The sequence below is a fragment of the Orcinus orca genome, chromosome 8, assembly GCF_937001465.1.
Source record: "Orcinus orca chromosome 8, mOrcOrc1.1, whole genome shotgun sequence".
Classification (NCBI taxonomy): Eukaryota; Metazoa; Chordata; class Mammalia; order Artiodactyla; family Delphinidae; genus Orcinus; species Orcinus orca.
Genome location: NC_064566.1, coordinates 101,427,996 through 101,454,567, shown reverse-complemented (window position 1 = coordinate 101,454,567; position 26,572 = coordinate 101,427,996). Strand labels below are relative to the sequence as shown.

Sequence of the window (26,572 nt, the reverse complement as noted above, 5' to 3'; positions counted from 1 at the left end):
GGTGGGGTTGCTGGTTTGAGTGGTCACAGTGGGAACAACTTTGGCAGATCTGGTTCCGTTCCCTGTTGAACTGGTTTCAACTCAGAGTCATTAATTCATAGACATTACCATAGTTATAGTACTTAGAAAGCCAGAGTTTTATCAATCTGTTTTCCAATTCAAAAAACATTCTACCTTAAAAAATGCTAGATGTCTCTCCTGACCATTTCACAGAGTTATTTTGAAGATAACTTGAGATCATGTATGTGAAGAACCTTTGGAAAGTACTGTGAAGGCCTTATGAATTGTATCTAGTATCTGTGAGTGCTCAAATTCTGTTATCCGGAATGGTAGAAGAAAATTAATTGAATCCCCTTTTTGATAAAAGTTATGGAAAAGTCTCATTGCAGCCTGAACACAAGTGGAATTTTGATACTTCTGCAGTAGACACAGGCTGTAGCATAACATTTTTTCTCACGCCTCTGTATAAACTGAGGCGTGTGGTATTCAAACTCTCCTACAGCCAAATACCACTTCCCGGTTGTGACCTGCCCAGAGGATCCATGAAACACTAATGATAAAAAGGTCCTTGTCCACTGCCCTAAGCCACAGCTAATTGCCTCTACTTGCTAGAGTCCATCTCTTCATTAACAGGCTCTCCACCACACCCTTCACATCCAGCCCACATTCTGACTCACTAGATAAACACGACTGTTCCAGGAGCAGTACTTGGAAGCTGTCTCAGTGACCTTAATTAGTTTTCTTCTCTATTATTTTCCCACTAGCTTCTTGTTTTCTTTGACGGAGGACGCTTCTGGGACACCTTTTCTCTCTTTTAAACAAACAGAGAACCAGAGAACCGACCTGCCACTGTTAGTCCTGTTTTTTGGTCGGTTCTCTGTGAAACTGCAGTAGCTCTCCTAATACACTCCCACCTTTCACCAGGAATCCGACTTCATTGTGGAAAAGAAACTCTGCCGTTGTTTCCTCAGCTCCCTTCCTCCACAAAAGTAGGAGACTTTTCATTGCCAGTATTAATAGTGCTTTAGAGGAACTAGGCTGTCAACCCTCGGGTTTTATTGTGCTGGAAGTTTGTTTTCATAAATTGCTCTCTCCTCACCATACGTGCTCACCCACGTCCCCTCCCTCTCCCTCTCTCCCCCCTCCCCCTCTCCCTCCCCCCCCATCACCCCTCTCCACGGCTAGCTTGGGCATCTATCTGTATGTGGCAGCACTACAGTAGGGGTGCCAGGCCTTCTTAAAGCTTAAGCCTGGAAGAGCGCAGCCTGTCTTGGGCCTGGCGTCTGTTAAAACGAGTCACAGGGCAGCTGGGATTCAGCGTGGGAGGGGACTGCTCAAGGGTGTGAATATTGAGATATCTTTGGAGACTAGCTACCCAGTAGGTAATAGCCTGCCTCTTGACCTTTTCTTTACTATTTATTTTACTTTTTTCCCAAGGGAATGCATTACTCATTGTGTTTCGTTTACCAACTAGAGTTAAAGTTGTTCTCCAACTTAAAATCTTCTGAGGTTACACTAGCAAATTGCTGTTGTAAAAGACGGAATGCTGGTGTCGAGCAAGGAAGAATGGCGTCCTTTCAGCTACTAAACTCCTGCATCATAGAACTGATTTTTCAGACAATTAATTTGCTCCTTCATGAATAAGAGATGGCTACTGGAGATTAGATGTTTCCATGAATCATAAATTGAAATGTTACCTACTTTAACTTCTAGGGCTCAAACCGTGCTGACAGTGTGTTAGATCACTGTATGAGAGACCCTGAAATAATGAATTTCTTCTATCTCCTCTTTTTCTTTCTCCCTTTCTCTGCAGTTCCTTTTGAAACAAATACAAAAGCAGAAATAGTCACACCTTCTGACCCCACTCAGAATGATAAAAGTGATGGTTCAGAAACTGGACTATTGAGCTCATTTCCATTGAAGGAACATTCCAGTGCTACAGAATCATCATCAGAGAAAAATGCTAGTGGTACCTCTGTCCCCGATGCCCCCATCATTCTGAGCCCCCCACAGACGCACACACCAGATACGTACAACCTGGTCTGGAGGGCGGGGAAGGATGGCGGGCTGCCCATCAATGCCTATTTTGTGAAGTATCGAAAGGTAATGTCTTCTCATTTATCATCTTTCCCTTCCCACACCTTCACATCCTGTGTATAACACATGCTTATTATCTTTCACATTTGTGGAGTGGCAGGAAACAGGAGTGTCCCAGGATGATGAGTTTGGGAGAGAAATGCCAGCAATCATGCTGGATTTACCAGTCTTATAAAAGCAGTAAGAATGAAGTACAAATAATTTCCCCTCAAATTGGGATTCTAAGAACCCGGTAGCTTCTAGACATGTTTAATCAAATATTTTAACCCCTTGGGTATAAAATTCTATAAACCAATTTTTAAAAAGTAATTCCTTCCCTCTCTGAGATGGCAGAATGCAGTTTATTTAGTAAAAAAGCAGTTTCTTATTAGAAACAACTGTTTGAACAAAGTTGTCCCTTATAATCTCTGACAAATGTTTTCATTTCAAGTTCTCTTCTTAATTGTATTAAAACCTTACATTGTTTGGTCATTTGTTATGATGAACCTTGATTGTCTCAGTTGATTTTTCAGGTGATGTTTTTCATCCACAGTCTTCTATTAAAGCAAAATGAAAAAAAATCTCCCCTCTTTGTTTAATGAGACTAAATGAAATGGGAGGAGATGCACTCATATTTAAAATAATTTTCTATGTTCAAGACATTTTGGTATCCATCATTTAACAGTAATATTTTTTCTTTAGGTATTTTTTTATTGAAGTATAGTTGATTTACAATGTTGTGTTAATTACTGCTGTACAGCAAAGTGATTCAGTTATACCTATAGATACATCCTTTTTTTCATATTCTTTTCCATTATGGCTTATCACAGGATATTGGATATAGTTCTCTGTGCTATGCAGTAGGACCTTGTTGTTTATCCATCCTGTATATAAAAGCTTACATCTGCTAACCCTAGCCTCCCACTCCATCCCTCCCCTTATAGTAATATTTTTAATATCTGGAAAAATTAACATGGTGATATTTGAGAGTTTATTCACCGTTTGTAACCTGATGGTTCTAGATGCGGATAGTTTCACTTGTATTCTTATCCACGTGAAACTTCCCATGTAATGTTGGCTCTTGGTTCCATTAATCGAGACCCAACGGATTGGATCTCTTTCTGTTTCCTCGAGCTCACATTGAACAGTGTCAAGACATGAAGCAAGACTGTTGGAAATATATAATGAATAATTATATAATTTATAGACATACATAATATATATTTTGATTTATCATATATCATGCATAATATATACTATCATTAATACATGTTATTGTATACTTATTTAATTCTCCCATTAGCCCAGTAAGAAAGGAGCATTGTTTCCATTATAAGAAAAGGAAACAAACTGGGTGATCAAATAACTTGCTTGAGGCCGTAAGTTAGTGGCAGCTAATGGAGCAGGAGTCTTTTCACAGTGAGAATCCCTAAGTTCTTGCTATAGGGCTCCTTCTATTTCTTAATGTGGAGAGGTGTTACATCTCTTTCACTTTTGATAGTGTATTACTTCCCAAAATTCATCTGGAATTGAATGATTTCTAGTTTTTATCCAGTTGGAATGGAAGATTCTTCTGCCCTGTATCTCGTTTTTTTAAAAAAAATGCCTTATTTTCCCTTGAGTAGCTGGAAGGTGGTGTTGGCGTGGTGGGAAGATGGCACACAGTTCGAGTCCCAGGAAGTGAAAATGAGCTCCATTTAACGGAACTGGAGCCGTCGAGTCTCTACGAAGTTTTGATGGTGGCAAGGAGTGCAGCAGGTGAAGGACAGCCTGCCATGCTCACCTTCCGAACCAGCAAAGGTGAATATAATCTTCCTTAAGTGGAAGGAGTTGGCTGTCTTGATGTCACTTTAATAATAAGTGTCTTTTGGGGTAGTAGAGATTCTTGTTTATAGTGCTACTAAATAAACCTTTTATAGTAACTTTCGAAGCCACGTTTGGATGGTTGTATTCTTCTATTCCATCCAGTATTTCACAGATATTTTTGAGGGCTTGTTATAGGTAAGACAGTAGGGTAGGTGACGCAGGGAAGATGAAGATGATCAAGACAAGATCCATCCTAATGGAGCTTCTGCTTTGTTAAGAAAGGTAACATATATGCATAAATACCAACTCAAGGCAAAATTTCAGTTCAGCTAATATTTACTGAATGGCTTCTCTGTGCCAGGCAATAAACAAAATAGACAATACTCCTTTGCCCTCATGGAGCTTCCATTCTAGTTGGGAGAGATACGTTATAAGAACATTAGTAGGTGGTGAGTGTTAACAAGAGAAATAAATTAAGGGATGGGTATAGTATAGGAAGTGTATGAGATAGCAGTTGTCACAATTTGAGCAGGTGGCCAGAGAACTCCTCAATGAGTAGTTGAGAGCAGAGCAGAACTTAAAGGAGGTGCGTGAAAACCATGTGGGTATCTAGGGCAAGAACATCCCAGTAGAGAGGATAGCATGTGCAAAGGCCCTGGGGTGGGTGTACTTGGTGTGCCCTAGGAACACTGAGGGGCCGTAGTGATGGGAGTAAAGTACGTGGGGAGGGGAGAACGCTCAGGGAATTGGCAGAGTGGCCAAAGCACTAAGTACGTTGTCCACCCTGCAAGGACACTGACTTTGAACCTGAGTGAGCCAGAAGCTTTGGAGGGTTTTGAGCAGAGTTGTGACACAATCTGTTGTGTGTTTCAATGGGACATACTGGCTGTAGGGTAAGGATAGACTGGAGGAGGGCAAGGGAATAGGGAGAGAAACCAGATCTGACAAGGACTAGGAAAGACTTACAGAGAAGGTGCCAGAGGATAGTCTTTCTGTGGGGTAGCTTGTGAGGGTAGCTTGATTGAAAAGATGCCATTGCAGGTTGGCCATAAATGAACAAAAAGACTTCAGTGAGCAGAGATGGGAACTGGAGAGAGGAGTATTCTTAGGGTGGCACAGTATTAAAAAGGAGTTCTGATGATTGAGAAGAAATTGTCTATTGGCTTTTGAAAAAGATCCTTTGGGACTTCCCTGCTGGTGCAGTGGTTAAGAATCCACCTGCCAATGCAGGAGACACAGGTTCAAGCCCTGGTCCGGGAAGATCCCACATGCCACGGAGCAACTAAACCTGTGCGCCACAACTGCTGAACTCGTGTGCCACAACTACTGAAGCCCGCGCACCTAGAGCCTGTGCTGCACAACAAGAGAAGCCACTACACACCGCAACAAAGAGTAGCCCCCGCTCGCCGCAACTAGAGAAAGCCCGCGCCCAGCAACAAAGACCCAGTGGAGCCAAAAAATAATTAATTAATAAAACGAAAAAAAAGAAAAAGAAAAAGACCCTTTCATCTAATTAGTGAGTCTGGCCTGAAAAATAATGAGTATTTCTTATTTGAAATGTATTTTGAGTTAACTTCCGTAATTAGTCCTTAGTTGTTTATAAAGTCTGACCTACAAATACTGAATAGTAAGCATGTATTTCAGTTTTAAAACAATCACCCCATTTCACTTTTTGCCTCTTGAAATTTTAAAACTTAACATGACAGCTTTCTCATGAAGAAGCTTAACAGAAGCTCTTAAATAGTGAATTTATGTGTCAGAATTAAGAAGTATGTACAGTAAAAAGAAAAATGAGTGAATAGTTTGAAAACCTTCACTCCAGTCATTTGGCTTTTTCACTTGTGTCATTTTCTCTATGTGTAAATTAAAGCTAGCCTGGTGAAGAGAGACACATTTTAGTTATAGGTACTACAAAAAGCCAAAGTAATTTTTAAAGTTAATTCCTCATATTAGCTAAGTAATTACAATGTAGGTTTTAATTTTAGACACTGTAATGATAAGTTTATATATTTATATCTATATGCCAGGTGAGTTTCATAGTATCTTTTCTTATTTATACATAGATGCTTATATTATATTATATTATTATTATATCTTTCTAGAGAAAACAACATCATCCAAAAACACTCAGGTCTCCTCTCCACCTGTCGGCATCCCTAAGCGCCCTGTTGTTTCAGAGGCTGCAGACAACTTTGGAGTGATACTCACAGATCCTTCCAGGCACAGTGGAGGTAAAGAGAAGACCCTTCATTTATTCATTTTGCTTGTTTTCAGATGTAACTGACCTGTTTCGGATTATTTGGGGGTGGAGTGGCACAGGGTGTTTGTTTACTATTCAGATTATATACTACCATACAGCTCTTTTAAGTTCTATTTCAACCATTTTTTAAATGTCCTATATTCAGATCTTGGTAACCCAGTACAATGGTTTGTATTTAAACTCAAATTCAAAATGTTATGGTACTAAGTTTTTATAACTCACAAAAGGAATTTTTCTGTCTCCTCTTGGCAAGGAAACCAAATTTACATTTGAACTCTGAACATCTGACTCTTTTTAAAAAAAATGATTTGTCAAAACGTATGATGGTACCTAGAGTAAGATTTAGTTTTTTTAATTGAATGGACTACATGGCATACTCAGCATTATTGTTATATCTTACGGTTTTTAGATGCCATAGCAGTAGAATTTTCAAAAGACTTCTTTTTAGTACTTAATCACACATGAATTCTACTGTTACAACATAATGTGCTTTTCGTGATCTAGGGAAGGCTTAACATTTTATTGCTGAGCTCTAAGAATTTTCAAGCTTCTCTTCCCTATTTTTATAGTCTTCCATGCATTGGTTTCAGACAAAAGCAAGCCACAACATTTGAACACCCTTCTGGAGCACCTCTGCTTCTTCAATATCATGAGCTGCTTTTTCTTGAGTCCTTTTACTTCTGAGGAACCTTTCCGCTTCCTTAAGCAGAGATAGGAGTGTCAACTTCATAGGTATAAAACTGACATCGGAAGAACAAAAACCTTATGACTTAACACATTGTACTAAATGCTGGAGCAGCAGAAATAAAATAAGTCTTGCCCTTGGAGAAGTTTACAGTATAGTGGATGTTACAGACAATTAAACCAATACCAATATAGTAGGGAAGACAGACAAATTAACCCATAACAGTGATTTTGATTCCACCCTTGTTGTTGTGAGGTCAAAAGAGAAATATCTAAATCACTCACTTGGTAGGAAGGAGGCCCAGTGGTGATGAGAGGCGTCCTGATCTAAGCCTCAAAGATAAGAATGTTACCGCTGGATGAAGAAATAGGAGACGGGGTTCTAGGCAGAGACCCCTCCTTGTGCAGAGACAGATGAATGACATGTTCTATTTCATTTAGAGATTCAGAGATTTTATTGAGCGTGACTGGTTGCTGTGTGAAGTGATGCTACAGTGGGGAGGTGGGTGGGTGCCGTATATGATGTACTTAAAAATTTAGTCTTTCCCCAGAAGCTATAAAGTAGCCTGAAGGATTTTAGAGACGGGATAGGAGGAGTGGCAGCAGGTAAGGCTTAGAAATAAAGATAGTGGCAGTGTGAGTGGAGAAGGAGGACACGGGTGAGAGATAAAGGGAGTTGAATCTACACTGAATGAGAGGAAGAACTATGGTGCCTTGGGCTTGGGCAACTTGGACCATTTACCAAGATAGGTAATAAGAATCTTTAGGTGAAGATGGTGGATTCTGTTCTGGAAATCATGAGTTTGGAGTTCAAGCAGAGATAACCATAAAGAAGTGATTTATTTAATCTTCACAACCTCCCTGTGAGGAAGGTAGCGTAACTATTTTACAAATGAGGACACTGAGACTCTCAAGGAGGTTATGCAGCTTGCCTAAGGTCATCCAGAAAGGTCATCGTCACGCACCATCCAGAAAGTGGTGGAACTGCTGTTCACAGTCAGATATTTGAACGCCAAGAGCAGTATTCTTTCTTCTATCTCCTAACAGTCACACACTATTTCTTTTAGGTATTGATGATATTCTCCTCAGTAGAGATTTTCCCCTAATAACTTTCTTTTTCTGTTTGGTCTGTGGTATTCTTTGATGAGTTTTAACCTCACATGAATCAACATAGGAAGTTGTTTGGTTATCTGGTATTAAAAAAAAAAGAGGTTCACTAACACTTCTATTCATTCTGTTTCCATTGCTTTCTAACTTGAAAGGAATACAGTAAGTATCATGCCAAGTTGCCTGCTTTGAATATCTTCCTCTTTTTATCCATTAAGCAGTTTATTTTTAAAATGCCACAGTTTTCTCCATGCAGGTACCATATGCAACATTATTTTGTGCTTGTGTATTGGTAGTCAGATTGAAGAGGTGTTGAGACAGAGGGTTGTTGCTTGAGGCCAGGCCCAGGCTGGACAGAGACAGGGCTCCCGGAGTAATTCACCAGAGTAATGTAACCATGGCCCAGAGTTGGTCCTCCTTGTTTTAGCTCTAGAAACTTGATTGTTAGCATGCCAAAGGAGAGTTGGTCTCTTGAGAACCAGCTCACGCTTACAAAATTCACAGGTGATTAATGTAAACTGAAATGGGCAGTTTAATGTCACTGTCATACAGACCAGATTGTTTCTATCTGCATCCTTTCCTTTAGGAACCAAATGGGAAGCCCCTTATAACCACAAGATTGCTTGGTCAGCAAGAAGTGTTAGGTACACGGTTTAAATGACTGATGAACTCACTGCTGAGCTTTCCACCTGCCACAGAACTGAAACCTTCCCATTTGGGGACTAGGACATACCCTCCCCTCGGCAGTGCTAACCGAAAACCGCCAGACATTAGCTCTCTGACCCCCTTTTCCTACAAGGTCATGTGCGTGATCACGTGGATTACCAGTTTCCTGATAGCACTTGTCTCTTTACTTAACTGCGCATCCTGCCTTCCTGCTTTCTCTCCTCCCATTTTTATTAGTATTGATATTATTGGTTAAGTTTTATCCCTATTTACTGCTTGCAGTCTGTTTTTTGGAGTAGCATTCCTACAAAAGTAATAGCTACATTACTGATTATTGATAGGCTACCATAGTAATAGCTAATATAATAATCTGTAGATCGTTTGCTGAATATGTTTTCTGTAGCTTGGATGGATAAAGAAAAACATTTAAGTAACACATCATTTTGAAAATTTACCGTAAATTTTAACCACAGTCAGACTTGAAGCACCAGGGAATAATGACGTCTTCACTGTTTTAGCCAGGAATCCAAGATAGCATGGTCATAATGATCATACTCATTAACTTTCAATGTTTCAGAGCTAATTATCAAATTTATAAATTTTGGGGCTTCCCTGGTGGCGCCGTGGGAGAGGCCCGCGTGCCGCAAAAAAAAAAAAAATGAATAAATTATTTCACTCTTTCTTCCTTCTGTGCTGTACTTGGAGATTTCATTGCCCATTAGCTTTTAACAGAGGACTGGAGGGTAGTCATAATACTGTTAACTCTGGAAAGAAGTTTGGTGAAGAGCCGTTAAGACAATGATGTTTGGGATTTATCCCTTGCAGTCCATTTGAGTCATTCTTGTCTCTGCTGCCGCGGGTTATTGAAATGAATGTTTCCATTTCCAGTCCCAGAGGCACCTGATCGGCCCACTATCTCCACTGCATCAGAGACGTCCGTCTATGTCACTTGGATTCCTCGGGCAAATGGGGGATCTCCAATCACTGCCTTCAAGGTCGAATATAAACGGATGCGGACTAGCGATTGGCTGGTGGCAGCTGAAGACATTCCTCCTTCCAAACTCTCTGTGGAAGTGCGTAGTTTAGAGCCAGGTAGTGATATGCAAACATTTTCTTTTAAACTATCAGTGCTGACTTTAGATGCAAATTCTTAATAATCTCATATTCTTCTAATTGTTAAAGTAATATGAGCTTATTGTATAAAAATTTGAAAATAAAATATAAAAAGAGAATAGTCACCTGAAACCCACCCATCCAGAGATAACCATTGTTTATATTTTCTTGTATTTCTTTCTAGTCTTTTTTCCTTTCTAATACAAACCAGGATCGTGCCATAAATATTATCTTGTGACCCCTTTCCTCTATATTATATCATATGCATTTTCCAATATCATTAACAATTCTTCAGAAACTCAATTTTTAATAACTGTGTATCTACCAAGTAAGTACACCATGATTTTCTTAACCATTCATCATTTCTGGGCTTTAGATTATTTCTAACTGCGGATAAATAGAAACAGTGTTGTGGTGACATCTTTGTATGTGTGTGTGTGTGTGTGTTTTGCTGTGAATGAAGATTTTAAGAGAAAAATTGCTTATTTGACTAAAATCGATCTGATGATGCATCTGAGCATGGTTAGACCCATTGCTTTATTTGAAGCAGTGAAGACGAGACAATACTAACACCTCTTTGTTCTGTAAGTTTTGTTTCAGCAGCAGGGGATTCCCCCAGCCTCCCCAGTTTATGAAAGAAATTAAACTGTAAAAGAGAAAAGCAGTAATCACAAGTCAACTTTCTTTACTTTTATTTGTTTGGGTTTCATGACCATTTTTGTTGATGGACTTTTAAATGTACTTTAGTAGCAAATACCTGTGTTTGTCTAAACAGGCAACATGAGGAGCCCAGGAACATGTAGGTACAGTTGGGAGAAGATGGCAGTTTTAAATATGGGCAAAGCTAAGGAACATTTTACAGACAGAAAAGACTGTCTTCAGATGCCCAGGGGTTATTTTTGAGCTTTTAGGCAACTTGCTTTAGGAGTCTAATTTATTCTTTAGATTCAGATTTTCAGAAACTCACAATCCTTAGAGGTTTTTTTAAGTTCTTAATATCTAATCCAAACAGATACCTTCTGTTGTAGCTTAAATCTGCTCCCCTTATCCTATTATTAGCGGGAGCAGAGTGACATCTGCTATCACCCACACAGTGCCTCTTCACAAACGTATTCACCGTATTAAACTTCGCTTCAGTTGTTTCTTTCAAAGGGAAAAGAACCTAGTTTTGAGCACAGATACACCAGCTAGTCCTGTATTTGATGGGTATGACTTCAGAACAGGATGTTGAAAGAGTAACGTGCTCTTTCCCATTTTCTCCCTGCCCCGTTCCATGACGGACATCATCCGTCTCTCCCAGTGACTCCCAATAAGGTCTTGTAATCTTGAACACGCTCAGTGAACACATGCAATACCAGTGAATAGGAGTTGGCAACTGTGTTGAAATCTATTCACCATCTAGGCTTTCGAGGATGTTGTTATTGTAGAGAGATACTTAAGCACAATTGTCGTATTTTGAATATTGTCCTTTCAGATGTCTTATTATAGCTTTTAAAAAATTATGGTTTTCTTCCCCCCCCAAAAGGTTCAACATACAAATTTAGGGTCATTGCTGTCAACCATTATGGTGAGAGTTTTCGGAGTTCGGCCTCTCGTCCTTATCAGGTGGCTGGGTTCCCCAATCGTTTTTCTAACCGTCCAATAACTGGACCTCACATCGCATACACAGAAGCTGTCAGTGATACTCAGATCATGCTCAAGTGGACGGTAAGTAAAACATCTTCTCTAATGAGAAGAGTTTCTGATTTGGCCATGTTAATTTAATATCTTGTGACACAATACTATGAACGGCAAATTTTTGAACTTTCAAGTAAGGGGAAATTGAAGGGCACAGATATTTGTGTAAGAGCACATGTTATAAGAGGGGCAGGTTTAAAAATAAAATGATTGTCTCCTCAGCTCTCATCCAAGTGTTAACTTAATCGCCGTTTCATGTTTTATTCCTTTTGAACCCAATGTACTTTTATGTCTTTGAACCTGGTGAGATATATTGCTTTATTTTTGTTTAGCCCTGCAGTAAGCTAAAATGCTCTTAATACCTCTGAATACCTTTAAATTAAATTTAAAATGGCCATCAAGGATGTTTGCAAAATGAAGCTAAAAAAATATTGCCACACAGATAAATAAATCTTAATGGATGTGGAAGTTATATTTATTTTTGTCTTTGACAAGTCTTTGCTTCTCTTTTCTAGTACATTCCATCAAGTAACAATAACACTCCCATTCAAGGATTTTATATCTATTACCGGCCAACAGATAGTGACAATGACAGTGATTACAAGAGGGATATTGTAGAAGGTAAGTTACAAGGACAAGTGGGAGTCCTAATAAAGGAGCTTTGGAGGGAGAGGGTTTATAAATATTATGAAAAACATTATCCCAGGTTAAGATAGAGTAAAAAAATGAATTGGTATATGTACTATTACTTTGAATTTTTCCCAAAGAAAGATGATTTTTCCAATTTAGTGCAGTGGACCCTTGAAGAATGGGGGCGTTAATCCTCGTATAACTTACAGTCGGCCCTCCGTATCCAGGGTTCCTCCACATCTGCAGGTTCGACCCACCACAGGCTGTGTAGTAGTGTAGCATTTACTATGGAGTATCTGTGTAAAAGTGGACCCACGTTGTTCAAGGGTCAACTGTATATATACCGTCTTACATTTGCTTAAAGGAACAGTCAGTTACAAAAGAGTGGGGGAGATATGATTTGTCAGTAGTTCGTCTGAAAAAAATTTTTCTGTTTTGTTTAAATGAATAGTGGCCTGAATATAAAAATCAATTACAACTTCTAGCTATATTAAAAAAAAGAATGTCTCAGGCAACAGTTCCATTGAAGTCTGTCCTAGAAAGATCACATCTTGAGCGTGTTACCCATTTTTAGAGATGCTGAGAAGTTGAATATATGTAGAGAAGAAAACAGCTGAGAGCACAAAGCGTGTTGAAACTGCCTTTTGACTACATTTAAAATATAATCCAGGGACTTCCCTGGTGGTCCAGTGGTTAGGACTCCGCACTTGCACTGCCAAGGGCCCACGTTCAACCCCTGGTTGGGGAATCCACAAGCTGCACTGCACAACCAAAAATAAAAATAATTAATTAATTAATTTTAAAAAAAGAAAGAAAGAAAAAGAAAATATAATCTGGAACTTTGCCCGTGGTCTGAGGGCCGCACGCGGTCTGGCTGGCGCCTGCCTCACCTCCACTATGTGTCACGCACTCTCCCTTTCTCACCGTGTCTTCCATCACGCATGGGCCTTCTTTCTGTCTCCTCGTGTGCACCAAGATCTTTCCTGCCTCGGGATCTTGGCACACGGCAGTTCCAGCTACCTCCCCCAAGGCTTCATCTAGGACCTCCACTTCTGTCTGTTGTGTGCTTGAATGTTCCTTGCTCAGAGATCCCCCTCCCGTTGACAGGAGATGCCCTTGTGATTTCTAACCATGCGCTTTGTGTTTACTTCATGCGGTTTATCCTAGTTTAGTTGTGTGTGTATGTGTGTGTGTACGGAATTATTTGCTTAAAGTTTGTCTCCCCCACTAAATGTTAACCTCCTTGTGGGCGAAGGGCCTTCTTTCCCACAGCTGTGTCCCAGGTCCTACAGCGATGAGATGTTTGGTGTTTATTGAATGAAGGAATGAATGAATGCTTGGAGTCCAGAAAGAACAGTGGAGTGTCTGGGAATGATCAGATTGGAAAAAAGACGACGAACCAGCAACAGGACAGCTGTCTCCAAGTATTTAAGGACTAGGATGTTTAAGAGGAACTCAACCTGTTGGGGTGGGAGAGGGGGGCTACAAGGGAATTTTTTGAAGAAGAACCCTCCAATACTGCATTTTTAACACGGTTCTCTCACAAAATAATAAGCTCCCTAATTCGGGAGGTGTTCAGTAGAAGCTGGGTGCCTGTTTCTCAGTGATATCTTGGAAGGGATTCTTAGTTTGGGAGGAAAGCTTCTTCCAAGGTCTTTTTTTCACTCCAAGGTTCTTCTTTTTTGAAATATTAATCTCCTAATGGATTGTGTCAGAAAATCGTCCCAGGCCAAGGTTTCTTTCCTCTGAATTCTTGACGTCAAATACTGCCACATAGTTTTTTGTTACAAGTAGTCTTATAATAAATTACTTTTAATATGCACCATCACATTTCTTGAAATATCGCAGCATTCCTTTTACTGTTTATCCAATGGAATTACTTTTGTAATATGATGAAAAATTTATTGTCTAAGTTTTAATACCCAGCATAGTTTTTGAATGAAAGAGTGATTGTTTCTCTTCTTAATCTGGAAAAGTAGGAAAGAAACGAGTCCCCCAAATCTGCTTTAGACGTTAAGAATTGGGGAAATGTGGAAAGATCATTGTTAGTGGCAAAAGGATTCTGTGAAGTTGAGATAGTAGCTGCCTTGAGGGAGCAGTGGCGGGAGGAAGCATGATGGGGATGGGGGAGCCAGGAGCCCTCTCTCTCTTCACCTGGGTGCTGGTCCCATGGCTGTGTTCTGCTCGTGAACATTCAGCTGTACAGTGATGGGTACTTTTCCATATGCATATTTTACTTCATAAAAAAGCTGTTTAAAAAACGAAATGGAAAGAATGGTTAGTGACTGATCTGCACTTTAGTCCTGGCTCGGTCTTCATTTTAGTTTATCTGGGTTAGGCAGGTGAGGCTCTCAGATTTTTATTTTTCAAATCTTTTGAGAGAGGCTACACTTTTGTTAGAAAATCGTTGTAAACAAGGCAAATGTCAGTGAAATGAGCATCCCTCTCTGTCTCCATGTGTATCACTCTCTTCCCCACCCTTCTGGGTTTTACTCTAGAAATAATCCGCTGATAAAGAGTTTCTAAACTATATTCTCTAGTTAAATCTTTGAACTTTTGCAGACTTGAGTGATGTGACTGTTGAGTGTGGAACTGGGAAATTGCTCTAAAGAAGACTTTGTTTTCACTACAAGCATCTGTACATGTGAGCTTTGCCTTGTGGTTCACAGAGAACTTGTTTATGACCGTAATAGATGGAGCAGTTAGATGTTTAAGTGGGCTTCACTGTGCTGTGTAATTCGCTCCTTCCTTATTTTCAAGTTTATGCACTTGAAATTCTTTTTGTGGCAGTTGGAAACTATTGGCTTGTTTTCCCAAAGCGAGGAGCAGAAGTATTTATCCTTTGTACCTAAAGTTTTCTTTAAAGCTTTAGATTACTTATGTATATCGACTCAAAATTGTTTAAGCTTTGAAACACAATTGCATTGTTAAAGAATACAGTAAGAGAAGAGCAATTATATTAAGTTATCCTATCTTCTGAATTAGGTTCCACGTTTAGATAAACTCAGCGTTTCCAACATACCATGTTTTCGTGATGAATATTTTAATCTTGTAAATTAAGTTGAGTTCCAGGTAAATCAAACTATCAGTCATCCTGATCTTTAAGCCTGTGCTTTGGTTTTTTACCCTTTCTAAAATATTCTTGGAGAAAAATCTGCTTGCTAAGCAAAGGATATGCTGGTTGGTTGATTTTAAACCTAATAATGCACTTAGGTGTCTTATTCATCAGTGAGCCATAAAACTTTCTCTTTGCTGATATTTCCTGTAATTGGAATAATTACCATAACACGGGATGTTAATCTAACAAAATATGTATTACTTTATTCTCTCTTATTAGAAACATATCAGAAGTTTAGTTTAATTCCATTTTTTTACTAGTGCTACGAAAGGAAAACTTCAAATCTAGTGTAATAATTATTCAAGCGAATGGTGATAGGTGAGTGGAGGGCTGGGAAAGACCTAAAGATACGGAAAAAAGTTGAAGTCTTTTAGAAAAGTTTTTGGAATTTAAAGATAGATCTGTTCCTATCTCAAGTAGATTTTGAGGCAAGTTTCTTTTAGGGTCCTCTTTACCCTTATAAGTGGGGCATAGAATTCAGAATTCCTCACTTCTTGAGCTCTTCATAGTCCCTTGATCCTAAAACAAGCAGATTCTCTTCCTTCTAAAATATGGGGCTTATAAAATATGAACGAGGGGCTTTGTGTTGGTGTCCTGGAAGGGCGTCAGGGTGCTTCCGGGTCAAGGTGTTTTTGTCTGTGTTGACTTAGAAAGGATCCCAGAGCTATTGGTCCTGTCAGCCAAGTAGATATGACTTGTGTGCGTGGATTGGTTTGGTTTTGTTTTTCTTCCCCTTTAATCGACTCTTAAATCAGTTGGTGGTATAGTTGAGTTTCTAAGAAACAGTGGAAACAGGTTGAAGAGGTGTTTTCTAAGAAGGATTAAAAGTGCTTGAAGAGTTCATTGAATCTGGCAGAAGTGTCCCTGTTTATTAAAGTTTGTCACAGGTCCACAGAAGTAAAAACGGAGAGTCATTTATACTGGAGTGTTCAGTTTAGAAGTGTTTCTAAATGAAATGCTGGCTGCGCACCGTGGATAACAGAATCATTCTGTTAGAGATGCTTGTGTGGTTTGGAGACCCTGGTGCAAAAGAAAAGAAATGGTGGGAGCGGTAGCCAAGAGTTTCCCATAGTAGACTTTGCTTTCTGACTGTTCTCGAATTCAGGCATTCATTTATACGTTGGATCATGTTGTGTCTATTACAGTGGAATTGAGAGTTTCATTGAGGCCTGTCTTGTAAGTGGTCACTTGTTCTGGGTAAGGCACTGTTTTCTGACCTCATACGTGGCGTTGCTTTCTGGTTAGGTGGACAGAGTGATTGACTTGCTGGGCTGAAGTAGGGGATCAAAGGACTTGAGGTGGTTTTTTGTTTTGTTTTACTTATGCATAAAATTAACATGTATTTTATGAAGGACTTACTACTAATTACTTGTAATGAATCAAAGTCTGCCCACACACAGGTAGAGCTTTAATTCAGTTTCTCTCTTCTCTTTACCATTTTTTCATGCCATGTAATAGAAATGCTATCTATCTGTTGTGCATTGCTAAAATATTTATATGAAGTACACTTTTATCACACAAACTGACTATATGCTGGTGGCCGCTGCTCCAACCTCATTTCAAAATTACGAAGTGATTTTATTGACACTGTTGTTTAGGTTGTGGGTTGTAAAGCTCATCTTTTATTTTTCCTTTCTAGGTTCAAAGCAGTGGCACATGATAGGCCACCTGCAGCCAGAAACCTCCTATGATATTAAAATGCAATGCTTCAATGAAGGAGGAGAGAGCGAGTTTAGTAACGTGATGATCTGTGAGACGAAAGGTAGGGGAGGGGTCAGAATTAGTGCTTTTCTCCCTGGACAGAACTAGAGTTCTGAACTCTGGATTATTCCTCCTGACTGTCGATATATTTACTAAAGAAACTTTGGACCATTTTTTAGGTGCGTCCATTTAGACTGTCCCAACAGTCTAGCCTTCTGTCGGCTAGAGAACTTGCCTTAAGAATAGTTTACATAAAGGCTTCCCTGGTGGCGCAGTGGTTGAGAGTCCGCCTGCCGATGCAGGGGACACGGGTTCGTGCCCTGGTCCGGGAAGATCCCACATGCCACGGAGCGGCTGGGCCCGTGAGCCGTGGCCGCTGAGCCTGCGCGTCTGGAGCCTGTTGCTCCGCAACGGGAGAGGCCACAACAGTGAGAGACCCGCGTACTGCAAAAAAAAAAAAAAAAGTTTACATAAGCGTTCATTGTATTCATTAACTTCTGTGTGACTCTGAGTAAGTCATTTCTTTTTTTTTCCTCCATGAAGGAACAGAAATATTTGCTGACTAATTATCTGAGACTGCTGTGAGAATTAGAATCCTTAAAAAAAAAGTATAAGGGTGTTTAAGGAAAAGCACTACGTACGTTTAAAGTGGTTTCTTGAATGACAGATACGTATAACACTACCTACTCGTTCAATGAAGCGTAGTAAAGTTCAGAATTAATCGATAATTCTAAAGTGAAATTCTCAGCTCTGCCTGCAGACATAGATTAGCTGTAAAATATTACCATCGTTGAAAACAGAAGATACCACACTTGGATAATAGAAATAGCCAAAGTAGAAACAGGCTCAGAAAGATTGAATTATAAAGCTAAGACTCGGTTTCCTTGTTTAATTCTGAATCATGTGTCTTCCTGCTGCAAATCCCACATATTAAATTCACATTTAAACATATATACACACAGACCTGTAGACTTACCTTGAATTTCACTTGTTTAGCATATATTTGAGTACCTTTTTGTACTGAACACTGTGATATGTTCATGAGCATTTCTTACTTGCCTCCAGAGTGCTGTGAAACCTGGAGCAAAATTACATAAAAATGAAATTTCTCATCTCTGTTCCCAAGACATTTAAGAGTCTAGCCAGGCGGAACATAAAACACAGACAATAATGTGCTAACTGTGCTGTTTTTAAGTGTTATTAATTTTTTGTTTGTTTGTTTGTTTGTTTTTTGCGGTACGCGGGCCTCTCACCGCTGCGGCCTCTCCCGTTGCGGAGCACAGGCTCCGGACGCGCAGGCTCAGCAGCCATGGCTCATGGGCCCAGCCGCTCCGCGGCATGTGGGATCCTCCCGGACCGGGGCACGAACCCGTGTCCCCTGCATCGGCAGGCGGACTCTCAACCACTGCGCCACCAGGGAAGCCCCAAGTGTTATTAATTGACTTTGCTGGGGAATCAAAGGTTCTACCTACAGACTTTCAGATCAGTGAAAAACAAAAAACTTTAAAATGTTAACTGTTCATACTGAATGAGTTTCTAAAATGTGTTACACAGTCCCAGCCTGTTTAAGTAGAACATCTGATGCATGATTTCTCCTTTTAAAGAAATGACTCAGAGTTCTTGCTGTGAACAACAATTGTCTTATCTTTAGTAATTCAGTACATATTGGAGGCCAGCCTCTTTCCCCCACCCTTAAAGATCATAGACTGTCACGACTTTCCTTTCGTTCTCTGCTTTCTCTTTATGGTTTTCACCTCACATTGCTCATGTCATGCTCCTGCTGTCTCTTCTTATTCATGTTAATGGGACCGTGTCACTCACCATCCACTGCAAAAGTTTCTGACATCAGGGAGAGGTTGGCAACTGGTCCTCAAGCTTGGTGGAATTTTGAATACATTAAGAGTAAATAAAGAGTGAATAAACCTGACGGACTTCCCTGAGTAATCATGGTATTTCATGTGCGATCTGTAACACCCATTTTTGTCTCAGAAACTTGTTTGTTGTCTTTGGAATTGTCAGGGACCTTAGAATTGTATAATCCAACATACCACCCAAAGTAGAAATTTCCTACAGAGACTCTCTGCCAGGTATTCTTCCAGCTTTCAGTGATGGAGAGCTCTTTCCTTGGAAAGGCAGCCTCTCGTTGACTGATTTCCAGCCCTGTTCTGCATAGTTGAAGTTGCTAGAAAAGAGAACCCCAATAGAATGTTTGTTGAAGTAGATTTTTTTAAAGTAGATTTTTTTTACACTCTGCTCCTGTAAGTTATTAGGATAACAGGAAGTCTACTATAGTAACTAATAATAATGACAAAATGGATTGAACACTGCCACGTGCCAGGCTCCATGCTGAGAGCTTTACTCTTCATGACAACCTATGATGGGGCTGTTATTATTATCTCTATTTTCCACCTGCAGAAACTGGTTCATGGAGGTCAAAGTCTTACAGCTAAGGATAAGTGATGGAACAGGTTAAAAACCTGGGCAGTCCGGTTCTAGAGATCCGGCCATCAACCACTATGCTCTACTGCTTTTCTATGACAGTTAAAGCATCAAGGGCATGTTATTTGGGGACAGAGAAAATGGGGTTTGTGTCCCACTTGTTATTAGCTTTTGTGGTCGCCATTATCCAGAGGACCAGTGAATTAGGGAAGAGCACTGCGTCTATGTGGACTCCAGCATTTTAGGGTTTGGGAAGTTTAATATTATGTGTGAGGTTTTCGGAACTGTATAGAATTGTTCTAGTAGTCCAGAGTCATGTCTTCTAATATTATTCACAATCGAGAGGCATAAAATATCTAATCGTGAGTCTCATTCAGCTCAAAGTATATCAGATCGAAAGGAGTTTTTGTCCCATCTGTAAGTTGTAATAGTTTTATGTCAACTCTTTGGGAGTCTTCTGCAAGTACAATTGAGCAGATAATCATATAGCAGCTTGGGTTAGACCAAGTGCATCTGTGTCTCTGATCTTATAATTTCTTTAGAATTTGTGACCTAAAACCTTGACATTAGATTTTTAAACTTTTGAGTCCTCTTTGTGACTTACTGGTGGTCAGATCATCTCAGTACCAAGCGTAAACAGACTGGCTTGGATTCCTAACCAGACCTCCTTCGGAGAGTAAACCATTTCATGGAGTCTGTCTTCACTCTGACATCATGTTTTCCTGTATATTTCAACTAGTGAAACGGGTTCCTGGAGCTTCTGAGTACCCTGTCAAAGACCTGAGCACCCCTCCAAATTCTTCGGGGAGTGGAGGAAATGCTGGGCCCGCAAGCAGTCCCGCCAGAAGCAGTGACATGCTGTATCTGATCGTCGGCTGCGTTCTGGGTGTAATGGTGCTCATCCTCATGGCTTTCATTGCCATGTGCCTGTGGAAGAACCGCCAGCAGAATCCCATACAGAGTAAGTCATCCATCAGTGTCTCCTTCCCTTTTTCTAAAGATCAGTAGAGAAAGATTGTCAGAATAAATATTGATTTCTAACACGTTCACGTATGAGTGTCGTGGTATAAAACACATTCGATACTCTTCATTCAGTGGAGGTGACTTTAAAACAGTTCTAGCTGTAAGCCAAAGTAAGTGGAGCATCAAATTAAATTGCCCAGGAGAAATAAACAACAAAGCCCAAACTAAGCAGGTCTCTATGTAAATAGCCGACTTAGTGCTGGGAAACTCTGGCTCTGTCGGACCACCAAAGAGGATGAGGACTTGAAGCGTGAGCTTTGGAATTGCTGCAGGAGCCCCTTCATATGGGTCCAAATCTTGTCAGCGAGGAATGGAAAAGGCATGATGGAAAGGAGGGTAGTGAAGACTTTTCTAAGTTACTGTCCTGGGATGACACAGATGAAGGTACTACAGTCCTGATTCGGTACTTAATGTACTAAAACTTCTGCAGAGTGGCGTCCCCACCCCCAAATGTGTCCAGTAGTAGGAGTGTCCGAGCTGTCAGTGATGGTACATTAGAACCCTGTTCCCTTTTCTTTCCCCATTTTTCTTCCCCTCACGTTCCTACCATTTCTCTTCCCTCAGCTGTCATAAAAGAGCACAGTCAGATCAATCAGAGTCTTTAGTCTCTGCTGGGAGGAAGTATTTTGGTTTCCTCTTTGGCCCCAGGAGAAAGAGATGAGAAAAGAGCAGAGGAAGACCCCAGCCGTGACAGGCACTCGAGCAGCTCTTAGCCGGTTCCTGCCCGTGGTCCCTTTTTAGTGAACAGCTCGGGGTGGGGTGGGGCGGGGAAGGGGGGTAGAAAGTGATGTATTTTTATTGCCTTGGCGCCTTCCAGGAGATAGGCAGGGAGAGAAGTGGTGGCGGTACCAGGCTGAAAGAGCTGGCCATCCCTTGATTGGGTCTTTTTCTAAATGGTTTTAATGTTATTGACTCTGAGTGTGTGAGAGTGCGCTGAACCATTAAAAGAAGAGTATTGATCTGGTTGTCTGAGCGAGATTAATCTGGCTAAAGTCATTTTCCTTTGTGACTTGATAACATGTTGAAAGATGGGAATTTATGACGGTAATGTTCATTCCGTCGTTCATTCAGAAGATACTCGTTGGCTCTCTCCTGTGTGCTCTGCACTGTGGTGGACAGTGCAGGTATAATGCCCTCTCCTTATAGTTTGGTGGAGAAGAGAAGCAGGTATACTGATAATAACACACCTGTGATAATAACACACCTGTCATAGGAAGAGGAACACCTAGTCCAGTCTTGGCGCCTCCAATACCTGTGAAGAATCGATCAAAACTCTGACAACGAATCCTGTGCAGTTTAGATAATATACTTTCTAAAGGACATTTCACTTTGTCTAAATATATCTGGTAGGTGTGCCTCTGGGAATCAGATATTTGAGGTAGTTGTTGAAATGCTTTTAATATAAGGAAAGGGAATAATTAGCCTTTTGCCGTTGGTGCCTCAAAACTTCCAACTTGGCTGTAATAACCAAAGAACTATATGAATAGTGAATGTTTCCCCAACCCCATCCTTTTACTTAAAAGTGGTGTTTATTGCTTTTTGAAATATCCTACCTAAACTTATCCTGTCGTTGTACAATTTCTTTCAGCACTTGGAAGCACAGGGGAATTTAAACACCTTTTTGTCGTGTTGCCGTTACTTTGATAGTTTCAGCTTGCATAGTTTACTAATTCTGTTTTGAGTAATTTCTCTCTGGTTAATTTCTCCTCCCATTAAAAGAGTCATAACTAACTTACAGTTCCTGGCTGACTCCACCCTGTAAAGGAAATAACAGCAATAATTTTATTAAAGCATATCTCACAGGGAGGCTTTAAGCGAACACTTTTTTAGAGTATTTTATTTTAGTATAGTTATAGTTTATTAAGGGTTTAATTAATAAAACTTCCTAAGCAAGAAGAATTGTCCGTTTCCGTATCTTACCTTTTCTTTTTGTTGTTCTCTCTCAACAGAATATGACCCACCAGGCTATCTCTACCAAGGGTCAGATGTTACCGGGCAGATGGTGGAATACACCACTCTGCCTGGCACAAGCCGAATAAACAGAAATGTTCATGGAAGCTTCAGCAATGGCTGCTCCCATCTCCACCATAAGCTCCCCAGTGGAGTCAGCGGGAGCTTAAATGGAGGACTCTACTCTGGGCGCACGAGCTCTCTAACCAGGACGCGTGTGGATTTTGAACATCCTCGTCATCTAGGGAATGTAAGAGACCCAATTATAAATAAAAGCGCCCCGGTGCCCCACGGTGCCAGGATACAAGAACGGGGCCAGCATGCTTGGTTTTTCCCGATATAGGAACCTCACAGGTGCACTGGAGTGGACGTAGCATGTATCACCGGCAGCCCCTTGATCCAGAGTCATGTTTGGAAGCTTTCTATTATCAGGCAGGAGTTATATTAATCAATCTGATTTATATTTTTTAATTATTTGGCACTGGAAGTACAGGACCAGTAGCAAACAGACTGGAAGTTATTCTTGCGATGAAGCGGAAATACCATTGAGCGTGGACCAAACCAAATACTTTAAATTTGATTTATTCAGAGCAAACTCTGAAAGCTCATATGCTTAGACGAGTCAGGCAGATCTTGAAACTGAGTGAAGCAAGTTGGGGATGGGACAGAAGCGGTGGAGGTGTGGGAGCGTTGTGCACTGTCTTCAAGCAGTGGCCCGGTTCAGCGCCCATTGTTTGTACGCAGAGCTGAGGGCCCCGTGTGGCCTGGTCTTCTGCTTTTTCATGACATCCGTACATCTAGGTGAAATCACCAGATTTTTTTACACGTTGGCAACTAATTCCGGTTTTAGAAAGCGTTGCGTGGGCCGTGCACAGCATGTCTGCAGGCCACCAGATTGTCACTTCTGACCCCCTGTGAGGTTTTTTTGATTTGTTTTGCCCCATGTGTGTTTCTGTGGTTTACGTTTTACAATATTAGTATTCTCTAGCCACAAGGGGTGATAAACCTTTAAAACTACTATATTTCAGGGATAACCAGCTGATAGAGTTTAATTTTTGAAATGAGAGTAGAATGACGGACGTACTTTAGATTTGTGCTGGTGAAAGAGATTCTCTGCACTAGGCAGTTTGATTTATTCCATTCTTTGGATGTGCATCCACATTATTTTTCAGTCAGATAATATGTTTAGTTGGTCGATTAGGCACTCGTTTACGTTTTTGTCATTGTTCTGATGACAGATATATTTGCCCATAACCCACAATGTGCTAAAGTTTGGAGAAGTTTAGAGATTTTTTTTAATCTTCAACGGTAGTAAAGGTTTATTAAAATATTACCTTTGGACAACAAAACTATAATATATATTTGTATCTTAAAGCTAGAAATCTAATGGCTTTGCTGTGACCTAGCTTTAGTATGTCATAGAAAAAATATTCAATTTGCTTTAGTGCATCTCATTACCAAACGAGAATAATGATTTCATTATTTTGTGTGGAAAGACATGGCTTATATTCAGACTTTCTACACTTTTTTTGTCACCATTCCTAGTCCAAACTACTAACATTGTCCAAGAAACTGAAGGAGAGAGCATGACGCTTTGAACAGCACATGCTGTTTCCATAAGAAGAAAAAATAACTCTGATGCTTGCTTTAGTATTTGAACACAGTACTTTGTGTTTTTTGAACAATGAGTTGCTATTTAAATAAGAGTTGCCCCGTTAAGTGTACAATTTTAGAGGTTATCCTCTGTGATCTTAACTCATTCATTTTCTTACTATTCTCTTTTGGGAAGGTGGAAATAGGGACATATTTTATTTATTTATTTTATTATTATTATTATTTTTGCGGTACGCGGGCCTCTCACTGCTGTGGTCTCTCCCATTGCGGAGCACAGGCTCCGGACACGCAGGCTCAGCGGCCACGGCTCACGGGCCCAGCCGCTCCACGGCACGTGGGATCTTCCCAGACCGGGGCACGAACCCATGTCCCCTGCATCGGCAGGCGGACCCTCAACCACTGCGCCACCAGGGAAGCCAGGGACATATTTTAAATGCTGTTGATCATAAAAATGATTGAATTAACTGTAATCCGTTTAGTGATTCAAATAAATGCATCATCCTGTAGGTTGTTAACTTCATTTTTTTCGGAAGCTTTGGAGTTTATCCTCATGGACTGAATGTAGCATAGGAATATTCTTTCAAAGTTTTCTTAAAAATTCCTATTGCTAGTTGGCTCAGGAATGTTGAGAGAAATTTTCAGTACTTTTGGTTTGCTTCTATTCTGGCTGTTGTTATGAGATGAATGGAAGTGGAAAGTGTTCTGGGGAGAAACGATTGCCTGAACTTTTCCTAACCTTGAAGGCCTGTTCTGAGTCTGGGTGCAGTGTAACAGCCTCCCTCACCCTTATCAAATTCAGTTCTGCTGTTTTGCTTTCGAAAGCAGAATTTTGACTCTGACCGTAAGGCTGGTTCAAGCCCTAACTTCAGTTTTGAAGAGCTCTTGCCATCGTATATGTCACGTAAACATTTTACAATGAGGTATGTGTTAATCTGGGCATTTTTCTTAATTGCTGGGCAGTTTCCGCCAAAAGCAACAGCAAAATATTAATACTTCGCTCCAAGTCACCGCTGGCTGAGAATCTGCTCCATCTGGAAAAATATAACATGTTTTAAGACTTCGTCTAGTCAAGTGAACAGACCTAATGGAAATAATTACAGGAAAATGAAGATGGGTTTATCTTGTGACATCATTCAAACAGATTTCCACCCTGTTTCTCCAACTGGCATCCCATAAAATTTTTCCATGACTGCTAGGAAGGTAAAAATGGATAGGAGGTTATAACGCATAGAATATTTGGGGCCCGTTCGATTTGAAACACTGAAGGGAAGTGACTAAACTTCTCCCTTCATTTACTTGCCTCTTTCCAGTACAAACATACATGCAGAAAACATAGGAGTTAACTTTTTGGAGAACACTTTTAATATTGTGCAGCCCTCATTTGTGAATACAAGTAAATAGTGATAAACGTAACGTGGCTCAGGGAGATGGTTAAAATATACGACGTAGCCATTTATTGCTGGGGCGGCTTTTACATTTGAGATGATGTGGTTACGAGTCTATGGCACCTTCAGCACTCTCTCTTCTTCTCTTTTTCCCTGTACTTGCTTCCTGACAAGGGTGGTGGCCTGTACACGGCAGTACCTCAGACTGACCCGATGGAGTGCATTAGTTGTCGAAATTGTCGGAACAACAATAGGTATGTTGCTGTGTTTGCACAGGTGGTTGTGAATAGTTCTGTGGCTCCCTTTGTCATTCTCCCTTCAGCAAAGGAAGTTCTTACAATTTTACCTAAGTTATAAAATCTCAGAATGTGGAGTCTTAAGTTTAAGGCTGTTACTCAGTTTTTGCCCCAGCTTTATAATTTTTACCTTTCTGTACTTTGGTTTCTTTAGATATATTGACAATATTGATGACTTTATTTCTCACTGAGATACTTTTAAGAGGTTTGATGTTTTTGAAATCTTTGAATTAGTGTCATTCTCTGCATACAGACTTTATCTTTTCTCACCTGTTCTATTTTCAGTAGAGTTCTTTCCTATGCTATGTGATATTTTCTACTCTATATTCTGGATGAGAGCATGTTTGAATGTTAGGGGAAAAACCCTGTGTGTATGGTAATGTTTTTTCATAGTAACATTACTGAAATTTTCGTATCAGATTATTCAATTTTTTAAAAATTCTAAAACCTTAAGATAATTAAGTAGCATAATCTTGCTTTCTTTTAATTTCTGCTTTTCTAAATTAAGAGTTATATGTACTCACAATACTTCAGACAAGATAAAAATAAGTAGAGTGAAATGTACATTTCAATTTTGACAGGATATTCAGAAAGCTTTCATGCTAGTTCTCTATGTATTAATCCCAAAGGATTATTAAATATTTTGTTGTACTGAAGTTGCATCTGTCAGAAATCTCAGTTCTTTCTCTTACATAACGATGGTGTTTGATTACATGGTCTCAAAAGTCCTTCCCAACTCTAAAGCTCTGCAACTTAAAAATCATATTATAGTTAGTACATAAAATACCTGGAGTATGGACTGGAGTTCGGTTATTTCATTACTGAAATGGGATTTGACCCATATTTTCTAAAACGAATTATGAAGTTAACAGTTGCATCTGGGAGTTATCAAAACCAGAACTTGAAGAAGGAATCGGTCGACCATTGAATTAAAAGTACATTGTTTCATCATGTGTTTTGAGAGTTGCAGAGCAAACGCAACAAAGCTTTCGGGAGACTTTTTTTGATCATTTACCTAACCCATCTT

General features: G+C 40.0%; 1 protein-coding gene across 1 annotated transcript in view; it reads left to right on the top strand.

The window, feature by feature from the left end:
- Positions 1 to 26,572, top strand: part of CDON (cell adhesion associated, oncogene regulated) — a 100,550-nt gene that overhangs the window by 55,448 nt on the left and 18,530 nt on the right. Inside the window, exons 10-19 of the mRNA XM_004280463.3 lie at positions 1,814 to 2,103; positions 3,702 to 3,876; positions 5,985 to 6,113; positions 9,488 to 9,691; positions 11,238 to 11,419; positions 11,905 to 12,010; positions 16,777 to 16,899; positions 20,017 to 20,238; positions 22,250 to 22,500; positions 25,424 to 25,503. Of these exons, the coding sequence (XP_004280511.3) occupies positions 1,814 to 2,103; positions 3,702 to 3,876; positions 5,985 to 6,113; positions 9,488 to 9,691; positions 11,238 to 11,419; positions 11,905 to 12,010; positions 16,777 to 16,899; positions 20,017 to 20,238; positions 22,250 to 22,500; positions 25,424 to 25,503 (1,762 nt within the window). The remainder of the gene's footprint in view (positions 1 to 1,813; positions 2,104 to 3,701; positions 3,877 to 5,984; positions 6,114 to 9,487; positions 9,692 to 11,237; positions 11,420 to 11,904; positions 12,011 to 16,776; positions 16,900 to 20,016; positions 20,239 to 22,249; positions 22,501 to 25,423; positions 25,504 to 26,572) is intronic.